The 16,150-nt window shown below is 42.1% G+C and overlaps 1 protein-coding gene across 1 annotated transcript in view; it reads left to right on the top strand.

The window, feature by feature from the left end:
* ARHGAP15 (Rho GTPase activating protein 15) overlaps positions 1 to 16,150 on the top strand; it is a 665,580-nt gene that overhangs the window by 92,764 nt on the left and 556,666 nt on the right. The window contains exon 4 of the mRNA XM_014548044.1: positions 8,497 to 8,559. Coding sequence (XP_014403530.1) covers positions 8,497 to 8,559 — 63 coding nt within the window. The remainder of the gene's footprint in view (positions 1 to 8,496; positions 8,560 to 16,150) is intronic.

Below are 16,150 nucleotides of genomic sequence, written 5' to 3'. Positions count from 1 at the left end.
GGGCAGCAGGCGGCTTCTGGGGCTTCTGGGGCCGGCCAGCGGCCCAGGATCAGATCTGATCACGGTCGGCAGGCAGGCAGGCGGCTTCTGGGGTCGCACACGGGGGCCTGGATGGTGGCTCGCCCTGGTGGCTCGCGCTGTCCCGCCCTGCCTACACTGTGCAAATTAGCCACCATCTTCGTTGGCAGTTAATTTGCATATCGTGCTGATTAGCCAATGGGAGGCGTAGCGAAGGTACGTTCAATTACCATGTTTGTCTATTCTTAGATAAGATATGCCTAAGAGACTGGTCGACCAATCGCTCTGACACGCACTGACCACCAGGGGGCAGACGCTCAATGCAGGAGCTGGCTCCGGTGGTCAGTGCACTCCCATGGCAGTTATGCTGCCTGGGGTCGCACACGGGGGCCTGGATGGTGGCTCGCTCTGGTGGCTCGCGCTGTCCCACCCTGCCTACATTGTGCAAATTAGCCACCATCTTCGTTGGCGGTTAATTTGCATATCGTGCTGATTAGCCAATGGGAGGCGTAGCGAAGGTACAGTCAATTACCATGTTTGTCTATTCTTAGATAGGATATGCCTAAGAGACTGGTCGACCAATCGCTCTGACACGCACTGACCACCAGGGGGCAGACGCTCAATGCAGGAGCTGGCTCCGGTGTTCAGTGCACTCCCACGGCAGTTATGCTGCTCAGCTGACTGACAGGCACCAGATGCCGGGATCACTGCTGGCAAGCGCAGCTGCAGCAGTGCAAGCCTCTCCTGCCTCCACAGCAGTGCTACCAAGCAGCAGCTGCAGCAGGCGCAGTGGGGCTGGGGTGATGGGAGTGGCCCAGCCCGGGCTCAGGCTCCTCCCCAGCTGCCTGCCACTTTGTGCACTACTACATCCCTTGGGGAATGTTGGATGGCCAGTTTGGTCCAATCCCCACAGGCTAGGCTTGGTCTGTGGAGATTGGGCTAAAACTGACTCTCCAACATCCCCTGAAGGATCTGATTGCGAGAGGGCGCAGGCCAGGCTGAGGGACCCCACCAGTGCATGAATCCATGCACCGGGCCTCTAGTTAGGTTACAACAAAAAATGAATTACGCTAATAACTGGCCTAGACAGTACAGAGAAGGCCATTCTTACTGAGCTCCAATAGCAGGCAAAGAAATAGCAATATAGTTATATCAAGGACACAAAGAAATATAATTCAGGACAGAAGAGAAACTGAAGAGGAGGAAGGAGAGGTGAGATACAGGAAAAGTCTCCAGAAGACTGAAGAAAGTTTTTGAGACACAAAGAGGTGCCTTCATGAGCCTGTTTCCCAAACAGAACCTGGATTTTTTGGTCTGACCAAACAAAACACACTGGTTACAAGATGAAAGTCTTAGGGAAAAGGCTATGGGGGTTTTTAGACATTAAATACTAGCTTTTTCAAAATGACATTTTGATGATTTAGGGGTAAATAAATCAGGACATGTGGGTAAAATTTCCTTTGAAATACACAGGGGTTTAAAATGATGGGGAAAATATTTGGCAAGACATAATATGTGCTTTGCCAAACCCAACATTAGAAAAATGGTTCAAGACATTCAGCAGAACCCCAAAGCCTAACATGCTCTCTCATTCTCAGTGAGAGAAAGAAAGGGAGAATATCCATGAGACTATTGAGCAACATGTATATAGATGGTTATTAATAGGTTGCAGTGAGCAAACTCTGCCTAACTCTAAGGCCTGAAATCAAGACCAGCTTCTCAAGAACTTCTTGGAGAATGCTTAGTTGCTCCTTCCCTGGCACCACTCATGCATGACCCAGAATCATTTTCCTTTGCTGTTCTTATATTCTCCTTTTCATGTAATCAGTGTATCCAACTTGAATTTTGGCTTACCACTTTTTAAAAGTATGTGCACAGTAAATTATATATTTACATTAGGCAAACCATTATATTTCATGATTTCATGTCTCTAAAAACATCATATTTCAAGCTATATGTAAGATATTTCTATAATTAAGCATTTAATTCTTTATAAAATTAGTGCTTTATATGACATACAGAAAAGCTGTATTTTGAAGATGATTTGTCCCCTCACTTTCATTTCTGTTCCTAATGAATTGCATCTACAGCAAGTCCACATATAAGGTTAACAGATCTGATATAGCAAAAAAGAGACAGTATAAAAATAAGTGGAGATGGAGAAGAAAAATGTAAACAGTGAGCTCCAAGGAGAGAAGTGGTACATCCTAAAGACATTGTCATGAGAAGGAAAGCCAATGGAGTTATGTAGGATGAATATGTTCCAGAGATATACAGCATGCTAATATACAGCATGCTGATTATTGTTAATAAGATTGTATTATATACTAGACATGTGCTAAGAGATTAGATCTAAGGTGCTCTTACCACACACAAAAAAGAAAAGGTAAGAAAGGTAACTATGTGAGGAGATGGATGTGTTAATTAGCTCGACTATAGTAATCATTTCATTATGTATATGTATGATTGTACAAAACACTATGTTGTACAACTTCAGTATAATTTTTATTTTAAAAATAGAAAAAATGAAAAATAAATTAAAAATTAAGCCAATGGAAAGAAGACAGGCAGAAATATCTATTTCTGTGGGTAATGGAGAAGTAAAAAAGAATTTAAGAGGAAAAGAGGAGCATAACTTAGGAGTAAAATGATATAACCAGGTGTGTCCCCTTTCTGAGTTTTATAATAGAAACTAGAGGCTTGGTGCATGGATTCGTGCACCATTGGGGTCCCTTGGCCTGGCCTGTGCCCTCTCACAATCTGGTACCCCTCAGGGGATGTCAGAGAGCTGGTTTCAGCCCGATCTCTGCAGGCCAGGCCAAGGGACCCTCTTATATGCATACTAGAGGCCCGGTGTACGGTGCACAAATCCATACACTGGGCCTCTAGTATGCATATAAGATCTTGGGTTAATCTTTTCTCGCCCTCCCTTCTCCCCGCTTCACTCTGAGATTCATCAGTCTGTTCCATGTTTCTATGCCTGTGGTTTCTACTCCTGCATTGAGCATCTACTCCCTAGTGGTCAGTTACATCCAGAGCTACCAGTCACATAACAGTCACTTAGACTTTTATATATATAGACTAGAGGCCTGGTGCATGAAATTCATGCATTGGGGGGGAGGGGGGGTGTCTCTCAGCCCAGCCTGCATGCTCTCACAATCCAGGGCCCCTTGGGTAGGATCCAGTCCCATCGCAGCATGGCTCTGGTTCCCCGGGCCTGCGGGCCGGTGGGGAGGGACCAAGAGGCCAGTCTGATCGCAGCATGGCTCCGGTTCCCTGGAGCCTGCAGGTGGGGGGAGGGACCAAGATTCCTAGATCGCAGCATGGCTTTGGTTCCCCAGAGCCTGCGGGCGGGGGGAGGACCAAGAGGCTAGTCCAGTGGCAGCATGGCTCCGTTCCCACAGCTCCCTCCCGCTGCCGTACCATGAGGGGCTGGGACCCAGCACTGACTCCCACTGTGGGCAGCCAGGACCCAGGACTGACTTCCACCTTGCCGGCCAGGACCCTAGCCTGGTGTTTGATTGTCCGTCCGGACGTTTAGATCGTGATGGCCCCTGACTCTTTATATATTAGGACTATAAAATCAAACAAAATTAACAGAAAAGTACTGAGAGCTATTAAAAGTTCAGAAAAAATATAGTAAGTGCCTCATAATTAAATAGGAAAATAAATTCTAAATCTGTTTGACAATTACAGTAGCCTGGTGTTGTAGTTACAGAAAGATGAGGCATAGTTCTCCTGGAGCAGGGCAGTCCATCAGAGACGGATTCACAGAGTGGCAATATTTTGAATGGCCCTCACAAGTTTAGGGCTGTCTCAGTTTTTTGGGTCTAAAAAAATTATATTTATCAAAGTTATCAGGGCTTAGAGAGATAATGATCCCTAGGGACTGTCTACTAGTAACCAAATTGTAAGTCTGATGTATAAACTATAATTTTGATTTATAAATTTATGTAATGGATATTCTGACTATTTTAGGCACCCACATTCTACATCAAAGGACCTAGGAAGTTGATTTAGGAGTCAGAGTGTTGCCAGTGAACACAGAATCAGAACAAAGGGGAAAAAGAAGAATGACTTAAATACAATAGCTGAGTAAATGTTATAAGGAGTAAGGGCTTTGTGGTTCTGGTGTTGAAAGCCAAGTTTTCCTCATCAAAATCCGGTGAAAGTCCTTAGATCCAGTTCATTTCCTTTTATCAACATGTATTTTGACAGGACTCTTTTGGTGTACTGGTGCTGATGAAAACCTATTGTTTTCAATTCTACTTCTTTATCTGAGAACAACGTGGAGACTTCACATAAAAAATTGCAGTGTCTATACTTATGAGTGTAGGCTGGTCTTTCTGCCACAAGTGTTACATTAATCAGAGATCGTCTTCTGCTCTCCTGCCTTGTCTCTCACCTCCAACTAAGGTTGATAAACCGGTGCTATCTGGATATCCTACTACCATGCATTCTTTTCATCTGTATTTGAGCAGAGTTTGGTCTACTGAGTATGTCCTCAATGCTAGAAGACTGGCTGGCATCCAATCTAGACAAATTGCTGATCTTTCCTGCCACTTAGCATTAAATAGGATTTCTATGGGACGTTGGACAAATAGCTCAAGAAGCCAGATTCAGCATCTAAAGATTGGTTGACATTTGTTAAGTATTCATAATTTAGGGAGTGTTACTATCTTAAAGACCTTCAAGTTGGCCCAGAACTTGGCATTATGATATCCTCAACTTAGACCTAAAACTATATATAATTTTATATATTACTAGAGATAAGACCACCTGAGTCCTAGATGACCAACATACTCAACTGTAATTTATGTATCATTGTCCTTTCAAACCATGGCATGACCATAAGTTAGGAATAAATAATTAGAATAATTAGTATGGTACCATGTATAAACCTACATGCAAAATACATGGAAATCTTTTGCTTGACCTAATACTTCTGCCAGCTCCTATGAGCCTCCCAGAATAATTGATTCTTGGTGCCTAAAACATAGTGAGACATTTCAAAATATGATGACAAGGACTACTAAAGTAATTTAAAATCTACCTCATAAAATATTCGCTTGCCAGAATGGGACTTAAAATAAGGCAGTGCTTTCTGTGTTGGAAGCCTGGTTGGAGTTTTCTATTCCAGGGCAAAAGCTGGCCTAAGTGTCTGAGGTGGCTGGAGGGGATTATGGTATCCATTCCCCTTAAAAGCAAAACAGGGTGAACATAGCAGCTGTATTGAAGGGGAAGGTTTTCTTTCTTTTTTTTTTAACTTGAAAATTGGTTGAAAGAATGAATGACTGTAGATAAATATAAAGAGACAATGAGGATAAATGAACACTTTCCAGAAGTGAGAATGTGTGCATGATGTCTGTACATGTATATAACTACATGTAGAAACATTCATGCAGATACTTGTAGATATGTAAAAATGTGCACACTAGTAATAGTAAGTATTGTAGGTAAGAGTACACAGTAAAAGGATGATTAGCTTCTTCTTATTACACTGAAGGCAGCCTGGATTTTGGAAGATATAGGAAAATATTACTAAATTGCCATTTACCCCTTCCTCTTTCCTTTTTCCCGGACCTCTTTGCGGTTATACCTGACAACTGTAATGCATTGACTCAAGACCATGGGAAATGGCTCAGCCTGTTTAATGGCAATTAAGTCAAATGTATAGAGTTCTAACATGAGATATACAGACCCTGGCCCTAATCTAAGGTACCTTGAAAAGAAAGGCCCAGCAGTTTCTGGAAGAACATAGCTTATGTGTTCAAGGAGATGGAATTTTAAGGTAAATAATTTTAGCCTGCTTATGTTGATTTCCCCCCTGCATGAGTATTAACTTTTGCCTTTCACATTCCTCTTTTTGAGAAATGATCAACAAAACACTTATCTGGTCTACCCAGTGGCCTTTTAGTGAATATTTTTGGGGTAAGGAAGGGTATATTCTTAGCTGAGAAAGCATGCATCAATTTTTCTGATGGGTAGAGAGGTTTTGTGGCTTTTTGGTAGATAAATTCAGGCTTTTGGTAAATTTTATTTTCATCAGACGAAAGCTTAAGTAAAACAAATTTTGTCTATGGTTACACAACAAAATTTCTCAATATACATTCATAAAGAAAGGGACCTCCTCTGTGATGCTAATTGCTACTGAAAACATCCTTCTTTCAGGCATTTGTAGAAACCAGTGCTACCCAGAGTTACACACTGAACTTATTATATGGGTTTTAGTGGGTAGACAAATAAGATTCCTTGGCACCAAGAAAAGGGAACAGTATACATGGAATAAAAGGTGGGGAAAGCAAATGAATAGATGTATCCAAGTATAAAAAAGTCACTAATGAGCATCATGATTCTAAAAATTGTGCAAGAGAGCTTTCTTAGACTCTTTTACCCTGTGGAGAGCATGCTGAAGTAAAAAGCATTTTCTGGAAATGTTGATATGTGAAAAATTCTTTACTATGATTATCATAAATCATCACAATTATCTTAATCATTATTCAAAAATCTTCTCTAATATATTTTTGAAGGTTAAGTACTGTACTTTGTATTAGGAGTGTAATAATGAACAAGTGAGAAAAGATATTGCCTAGATCAGAGTGGGTCTGTAAACAGCCAATTCTTTAACTGGTGAAATTTCAGTGGTTTGGGACAACTCATTGTCAAATATCTCTTCCTTTCATCTGTCACAATACAGATTGAATTTCTTGGCTTTTCCAGGTTCCTATAACGATTTAAATAAAAATTTAAACAGTCCATTATTCATTCACTCATTTGATCAAACAGTATTTATTATTGTGACTCTTGGTGCCATCCAGGACTCTAGGTTCTGGGAATCCAGGTCAGAAAGGTAAAGTCACAGCACAGGTGCAGACACAAGCGAGTAAGTGGACCATTAAAAACAATCCCATAAAAGCTATGATAGTGACAATGGCAGAATGGAAATGGAGATTCAGGACAGGGGCCCCTAAAAGAGATTGCAGAGGAATCATGGGGAAACTCTAACAGACACATCGCATTTTAAATTAGATGTCACACGTTTAGGAATTCGTTAGAGGAAGGCCTGGTGGAGGTGGAATATTACAGCAAGAAGAAAGCGTCTAGGGTGTCACTGAGTGAGGTCCTTCAATATTAGGCAGGTGACTTCTTTTTTATTTTTATTGATTTCCGAGAGGAAGGGAGAGGGAGGGAGAGAGAGAAACATCAATGATGAGAGAGAATCATTGATCGGATGCCTCCTGCACACCCCCTACTGTGGATCAAGCTCACAACCCTGGGCATGTGCCCTGACCAGGAATCAAACCAGCAACCTCCTGGTTCATAGGTTAATGCTCAACCACTGAGCCACGCTGGTAGGGCAGGCAGGTGACTTCTTAAATCTTTTATCATATAGCATGGGAGAGAAGGTGTCAGAAATTCATCAAGATGAAAAGAGGGAGCACAAGGTAAGCTCATAGAATGGAGGTGTGTGAAACAAGGGGAAGGTAGAAATAGAATGTTAAGAAACTAAAACAGCACTGGCTGTTTTGGCTCAGTGGATAGAGCGTCAGCCTGCAGACTGGAGGGTCCAAGGTTCGATTCCAGTCAAGGGCACATGCTCGGGTTGCAGGCTTGATCCCCAGTAGGGGGCGTGCAGGAGGCAGCCAATCAATGATTCTCATCACTGATGTTTCTATCTCTGTCTCCCTCTCCCTTCCTCTCTGAAATCAATACCAATATTAAAAAAATACATATTGGTTGAAACTAAAACACTTATTATAGACTTTTCTGGGAGTCACTAGATCACAATTTGCATGATGCATTTATTACCCTAGAACTCCACAAAACTTCTGTGGTGTTATAAAAAATTAGTGAATCTCCTTTAAGAATCTTGCTGATGTACAAGTAATGAGAGCCAAATACATACAAACAGGAAAGGAAACAAACCCACATTATAGAAGAAGTTAGTGGGATGGTGTTACACAGCATATCTTGGTAACAACAAAATACATGCAATGTCACTGTTTTAAATGTCCTTCCATGGTTCACATGACTCAGTTACCTGGCTCCATTGAATTTTTCTAGATCCCTGGCCTCAGCAGGTTCATGAGGAAGTGGGGGTGAGGAATAAAAAACAAAAGAACTTTTCCAAGCATGATCAGTAAAATTAAGGAGAGCATCAAATTTGTCTTTGTTTTACTGTTGTTAATCAATTTTGCAAGCAAGTTACTTCAATGCCCAGAAGGAAAAGCAAGTAAAGGTGTATCACCATGTAACAAATCATTCACATTACTCTTTGTAATCTTTCTTTTGGATATTTAAGGGCTTGTAATGACTATCATCTTGCAGGCACTTCCCATAAGCTATATATGCATTATTAATGAAGTTCTATGACTGGAAACTTCTATCACTACAATGACTTTTGGAAAGCATAGGTTCATTTAAACTAATAATGCATGGGAGTTTGTCACAGTTTTAACATATGCATTCTTCTTGCAGATGGTTGAAAAAGAAGGTTATCTTCAAAAAGCTAAAATTGCCGATGGAGGAAAGAAACTAAGGTAATAAAAGTTATTTAATTCACTTTTATATGACTGTGATAATTCCCCATCTCCTCTACTTGTGCCATCCCTGTTGTTTGAAAGTAAGGCCCTATTTTCATGACTAGAATACACTCTATTACTATGATCGTTATTTTCACTATAGTTATAGGTTTCCAATGAAAGTCCTATGTTCTATATTGTTGCACAGAATCTCTATATATAAAAGCCTAAGTGACCGTTACAACCAGTTGGCCAGAACAACTGGTCGCTCTGACATGCACTGACCACCCAGGGGCAGACGCTCAATGCAGGAGCTGCCCCCTGGTGGTCAGTGTGCTCCCACAGCAGGAGCACCACTCAGCCAGAAGCCGGGCTCATGGCTGACAAGCACAGCTGCAGTGGTGGCAGGCGGTGGGTGGCGGGGAGCGGGAGTGGAGGGGTGCCCAGCCCCGGCTAGGGTTCCTCCCTGGCCGCCTGCTGCTTCGGCACTGCTACATCCCTCGGGGGATGTTGGACTGCCGGTTTTGGCCTGATCCCCACAGGCCGGCAGTCCAACATCCCTCGAGGGGTCCTGGATTGAGAGAGGGCACAGGCCAGGCTGAGGGACCCCACCCGTGCATGAATTCATGCACCTGGCCCCTAGTACATAAATAAAGTGCTCTTGTCTTCTTAGGACTTGAAATCTTTAAAAAATGCAAAGAAATAAGATAATGGGTTTGATTTCTCATATTAACAGATTAAGGGGTGAATGGACTTGTATTGCATTAAATAAAATTTTCCAATAATACATTGCAAGCATAGTTGTTGTTGCTGTGTTTTTCATCAAATGAGGATCTGACATACATTTGTTACCCAAATAAAAATAATTTGAGAAAAACAAAAGGAAAATGAAATCATTTACCAGATAAAAAGTTGAAAGTTGCAATTGGTGGTGAGATGAACACAATAGGTGAGAGAAATTAGAAAAGGTAATAAGCATTCCTCAGTCAACAACAGAAAAAACCTTGAAGGAAAAAAGTTAATAGGAGGGTAGAGAAAGACACTAGAATATTGTGTATGTGTGGAATATTTAGAAATAATTACCTCCATTTTAGATTTTTTTCTATTTTTCATATAGGTTCTATCACAGTTGACTCTTGAACAACTTGGAAGGTTAGGGGTGCCTATCCCCCACGTAGTTGAAAATCTGCCTATCATGTTGTTTCTTAAAGTGGCCCTTCACTTTGGTGAATTCAATCAACCTGAAATTGAAAACAGTATTTTTGTTTCACTGTTGGGAATCCGCAGTGGGGAATCTGCATTTGGGAATGCAAAAATAGTGCTTTCCATCCCCTTGGTTGAATCTTCTAGGACAGTGGTTCTCAACCTTCCTAATGCCGCGACCCTTTAATACAGTTCCTCATGTTGTGGTGACCCCCAACCATAAAATTATTTTCGCTGCTACTTCATAACTGTAATTTTGCTACTGTTATGAGTTGTAATGTAAATATCTGATATGCAGGATGTATTTTCATTGTTACAAATTGAACATAATTAAAGCATAGTGATTAATCACAAAAACAATATGTAATTATATATGTGTTTTCCGATGGTCTTAAGCGACTCCTGTGAAAGGGTTGTTCGACCCCCAAAGGGGTCGCGACCCACAGGTTGAGAACCGCTGTTCTAGGGCAAAACCAGCAGATAGGAAGGGCCAATTTTGTTTATTGAAAAAATTCCTCCTATGTGTGGACCCATGCAGTTCAGGCCCATGTTGTGCTTGGTGATATGCAAGCTACAAAGGTATGTAGAAAGTACTCAAATTGAGAGACAGGGCATATAGTGTCCTTGCTCATAAACCAGGGGTGGGGAACGTCCAGCCCTCTAGCTGTATAAGGCCCGCATATGATCTGTCCCTGCGGAGGCATTAGGGGTGAGTTAATTAAATATTTAACCAAATATAGCAGGCTATTTTTAAATTAATATTTATTGTTGAGATTATTACAGTGGTCTCTCTTTTCCCCCCCAATAGCTCCCCTCTACCCGGTTCCCACCCCACCCCAGGCCCTCGCCACCCTATTGTCTGTGTCCATAGGTAATGCATAAATGCATATAAGATCTTTGTCTAATCTCTTCCCTGCACCCCCACACACTTTTCCCTCTGAGAATCATCTGTCCCATTTCCATGCCCCTCATTCTATTCCATTCACCAGTTTATTCTGTTCATCAGAGTTTTTATTCATTTGATTTTTTTAGATTCAGTTGTTGATAGACATGTATTTGTTGCCACTTTGTTGTTCATATTTTTTATCTTTAGCTTTTTCTTCTTCTTCCTCTTCTTAAAGAATACCCCTCAGCATTTCATACAATACTGGTTTGGTGGTGATGAACTCCTTTAGCTCTTTATCTGACCTTCCATTCTAAATGATAGCTTTGCTAAGTAGAGTAATCTTGGTTGTAGTGGTTGTAGGTTCTTGCTATGCATCACTTTGAATGTTAATTGCCACTCCCTTCTGGCTTGGATAATTTCTGTTGAGAAATCAGCTGACAGTCATATGGGCACACCCTTGTAGGTAACTAATTGCTTTTCTCTGCTGCTTTTAAGCTTCTCTCTTTGTCTTTTGCCCTTGGCCTCTTCTTCCGACACTCCCATAATTCTGATGTTGATATGCTTGAAGTTGTCTCAGAGGCTCCTTACACTATCTTCATATTTTTAGATTCTTTTTTCTTTTTGCTCTTCTGGTTGGGTGTTTTTTGCTTCCTCATATTTCAAATTATTGATTTGATTCTCGGGATCCTCTAGTCTACTGTTGAATTCCTCTATATTATTCTTTATTTCAGTCAGTGTATGCTTTATATCTGACTGGTCCTTTTCCATTTTTTTTGGCATCCTCACTAAGATCCTTGAAAGTCTCAGTAAGTGCCTTGGAGGTTTTTAGAAGATTCTTGAGTAACCTTATAACTGTGGTTTTGAACTCTGTATCCAGTAGTTTGCTTTCTTCCATTTCTTTCATTTGTGACATGTTTCTTTGTCTCAACATTTTGGCTGCTTCCCTGTGCGTGTTTCTATGTATTGGGTAGAGCTGCTAAGTCTCCTTGAGTTAATAGAGTGGCCTTGTGTAGTAGGTTTCCTATAGGGCCCAGTGGCTCAGCCTCCCCAGTATCCTGAGTTGGACACTCTAGGTGCACCCCTTTGTGGGCTGTGTGCACATTCTTGTTGTAGTTGAGCCTTGATTGCTGTTGGTGTCACTGGGAGGAATTGACCTCCAGGTCAATTGGCTGTGGAGACCAACTGCGACTACCGTGAGAGAGCTGCTGTGCAGGAGACACCCTTATGGAACAGGACTTGCTTCAGTGGGGTTTGGTGCTCACTAAGTCTGCCTCTTGAGTGTGTCAGTTATAGATATAAAGAGTTTTAATCTGGTATGGTCTCACACTGACCACTGGGTACACTGGCTCTTGGCTCTCCAGGGAGATGCAAAGTCAGCCACTGCCTGGGGCCACCCAGCAGGAGCTACAGAGAGATCTGCAGATTCCTCCTCTTTGTATCGGGTTTTGAAGTGCCCAGACAAGAGTCAGCTGTGAAGCAAGGCAGGCTGGTGTTGGTGCTGGGCCTTGGGCCTTTTATTGATACGTTTGGTGCTCCCTGACCCAGGTGCAGCTTGTTGACAAGTTTTTAGCCTGAGAAAGGACAGGCCATTCATATGCAAAAGCCTTTGCCCACAGCTTGGGTGGGCTTGTAAATTGGGTGGGGCAGGGTCTCAGGCAATCACCAGGGCAGAGCAAATGGAAATGGCTGCCAGTCAGCTCTGCAACCAAGGAGGTCTCAGTACGAGAACAATGACCACTGAGAGCACCTCCATCTGGAAGAAAGCCACCCCAGAGTTTCTGCTCCAATGCCAGACAGTCATATGTGTCTGGATCCCCCAGAGCCTCGCCCGGCACTGGAGCTCAGAGGAAGTGGGAGCTTGTAAATTCAGTTCGTAGTTCTGGCCTTTTAAGAGGAGCAGCTGGGTCTCCAGCAGCCTGTGTGTCACTCAGCCCCAATCTACACTGATTTTTACAGCCGGTAGATCTTACTGCCCATAGGGATTTCTTTTCCCAGCTCTGGGACCCTGGGCTGTGCGTCTGGTGTGGGGCTGGGACCCCTTACTCCTCCGGGCAGCCTCCACAGGGATGATCTCCCTCTAGATTAAAATAGCAGCACACGTGGGTGCTGGACCAGCCCCCTCCACGCGTCCACACCTCTTACCAATCTCAGTGTGCTTTCTTCTTCTCTAGTTGTAGGACTTCCATTCAGCCAGCTTTCCAGCGGTTCTGGATGATGGTTGGTCTCTGCCCTGGGAGGTGGGTGTAAGAGCTGAGGGAGATAGGCACTGTGGCAGTAACCGGAATCTCACAGATGAACATTTTTTTTTAAAATATATTTTATTGTTTTTTTACAGAGAGGAAGGGAGAGGGATAGAGAGTTAGAAACATCGATGAGAGAGAAACATCGATCAGCTGCCTCCTGCACACTCCCCACTGGGGATGTGCCCGCAACCAAGGTACATGCCCCTGACCGGAATCGAACCTGGGACCCTTGAGTCCACAGGCCGACACTCTATCCACTGAGCCAAACCGGTCAGGAGGCTAATTTTTAATTTGACTATTTTGTATGGCCCGAAAATCTATAATAATAAAAGCGTAATATGCTAATTAGACCAGACAACCAAACGACCTTCCAGACATCATTCCAGAAGAAGCTGCCATGGCGGGGGCTGAGGCAGAGTCTGTTAGGGGCAATCAGGCAGGCAGGTGAGCAGTTAGGGGAAATCAGGCAGGCAGACGAATGGTTAGGGGTGGTCAGGCAGGCAGGTAGAGGGGTCAGGGGCGATCAGTCAGGCAGGAGTGGTTAGGTGTGATCAGGCAGGCAGGCAGAGTGATTAGGGGCAATCAGGCAGGCAGGCAAGTGGTTAGGTGTGATCAGGCAGGCAGGCAGAGTGATTAGGGGCAATCAGGCAGGCAGGCAAGTGGTTAGGTGTGATCAGGCAGGCAGGCAGAGTGATTAGGGGCAATCAGGCAGGCAGGCAAGTGGTTAGGTGTGATCAGGCAGGCAGGCAGAGTGATTAGGGGCAATCAGGCAGGCAGGCAAGTGGTTAGGTGTGATCAGGCAGGCAGGCAGAGTGATTAGGGGCAATCAGGCAGGCAGGCAAGTGGTTATGGCAATGAGGCAGGCAGGTAGAGTGGTTAGGGGCGATCAAGCAGGCAGGCAAGCGAGCGGTTAGGAGCCAGCAGTCCTGGATTGCAAGAGGGATGTCCAACTGCCACTGGGATCGGGCCTAAACTGGCAATTGTATATCCCCCTAGGGGTCCCGATTGCAAGAGGGTGCAGGCCGGGCTGAGAGCTCCCCCACCCCCCATGCATGAATTTCGTGCACCAGGCCTCTAGTGATATTATAAATATCCAAATGGCCCTTGGCAGAAAAAAACAACAAAACACATCCATAAACTATTCCTGTGAATTTCTTTCTTTAAAGGTGGTTTCAAGAAAAAGCAGAGAAGTGAAACAGATCTCTTTCCTTAGCTGATTCAGAGGGAATCAGTTTTAGGTAGTTTCAATCAGTTTACATACCATTTTGTGTTTGTTTTATTTGTTATCACTTTAATCAGTTTGCATCCCATGCCTGTATTCTAGTTTAAATTCACATAAACATTAATTTGTACTCTAATTGTTATTTTAGTCAGTTTGCATGCTGTTATGAATTCTTTCAGCTTTTTTCATTTAAAGTTATATAAATTTTAGTTTTGTTTGTTTTGTTTTTTAACTTCAGGTGCACAGAATTGAGTTGATTGTACTCTTCAGTGTGTGGTCTTGTATTAACATTATCTGGGGAGGGCCCATTGCTAGTTTTACTTTATTCTCAGTCTTCAATCCTCACTTCAATCCCTTGTAAAATGTGTGTTCATCAAACTCACTCTCCATACATTCAATTGGCTATATGTGTGGTTTTCTAGAAAGTAGTGTGTAGTTGTGTGTATGTGAATGTGTTCTTAATTACATAAGCCTTTTTGTCTTATAAACCTCATTTTGTTTCCTACTAGTTTAATTTAATGTTATTGTTTTGATATTTATCTATATCCATACATTTAAAATGAGTTCATTGTTTCCAACTGCTGCCCATTTTGCCATTGTGTACAAATACCAGAGTGAGCATCTAAATTGTCCCTAACTCATTTGATCACAAACAACATTGCAGTAAACCACATATATGGCTCCTTACTAACCTGTTAGGAATTCTTTCCAGTGCATATCCCCAGGAGTAAAGAATTGCAGGGTAGAAGGAACACACATTTATAAATCCATTGAGTGCTGCTGCCAGACTTTTTCCTGAATGAGTGCATATGTTCACATTCTTTCTGCGATGCAGAAGAGCTCTGTCTCACCATAATCTTATCAGCACACAGCTTCATATACCTCTCAGTTTGGCAAGTCGATAGAGCATTACTTCAGTGTTGCATTTATTTTTATTCCTCTGATTAGTATTCCAGTTGAGCATCACTTTATCTCTTTCAAGTCAATCAGGTTCTGCATTCTGAAAATTGCCTCTGCATTAAAGTCTGACTATTTTCTATTGGGTTTCTGACTTTTTTGAGATAGAGAATTCCTAATATATTTTAGGTAGTAATACCTTGTCAACATTAGACTTTGCAAAAATCTCCTCCAACTCTCTCTCATTATTCATTTACCTTCCTGATGGAAGTCCTCAAGGACCAGACATCTTTAATATGATCCCATTTGTTGCATAATCTTACTCTATTATTTTGGGGGCTTCTTTTATCTGTATTATAAATACTTTACAAATTGAACATTGTGGATATAGTCACCATGTATAATCTATATGTAAAAGACTAAATGACCGACCATATGTCCCTCCGAGCATCCGACCGTCTGACCAGCCGGTACATATGACGCACACTGGCAATTTAAAAATAAACGTTGACTCGCACATGCGCAATACATATAAAGCTCTCACTGGCGCCAATCACACGCGATGCCAGAATGTATCTGAAGACCAACTGTTGGCACAACGTACCTCTGAAGCTGTTTCCCGTGATGCCAGCATTTGCGATGACTATTAATAAATCACAAGAGCAAACTCTAGACAGAGTAGGAATATTCCCACCTGAACCCGTTTTCAGACGTGGTCAGTTATATGTTGCTTTCTCTCGAGTTTGAAGAGTCTGTGCTGTTAAAGTTAAAGTTGTAAATACTTCATCACAAGGCAAATTAGTCAAGCACTCTGAAAGTGTTTTTACTCTTAATGTGGTGTACAGGGAGATATCAGAATAAGTTCAATCAATTTATCAGTCATTATTTTTATCAATGTTTTTATATCATGTTTTTGTTGTTTTTATATCATGTCTTTGTTGTTGTTATATCATGTTGTTTATTTATTAATCAATTTATCAATCATTGTTTTCATCAGTGTTGTTTTTATATCATTTTTGTTATTTTTATATGTCTTTGTTGTTTTTATATCATGTTGTTTATTTATTCATCAATTTACTACTTTCATATACATTTTACTAATTTTATTTCATCTCTGACACTTCTATTATAAAGAAAGGGCGATTAGCAATATTAAAAC

This window comes from Myotis brandtii, unplaced genomic scaffold (assembly GCF_000412655.1).
Source record: "Myotis brandtii unplaced genomic scaffold, ASM41265v1 scaffold493, whole genome shotgun sequence".
NCBI classification, from domain to species: domain Eukaryota; kingdom Metazoa; phylum Chordata; class Mammalia; order Chiroptera; family Vespertilionidae; genus Myotis; species Myotis brandtii.
This window is presented reverse-complemented; position numbering and strand designations above follow the sequence as displayed.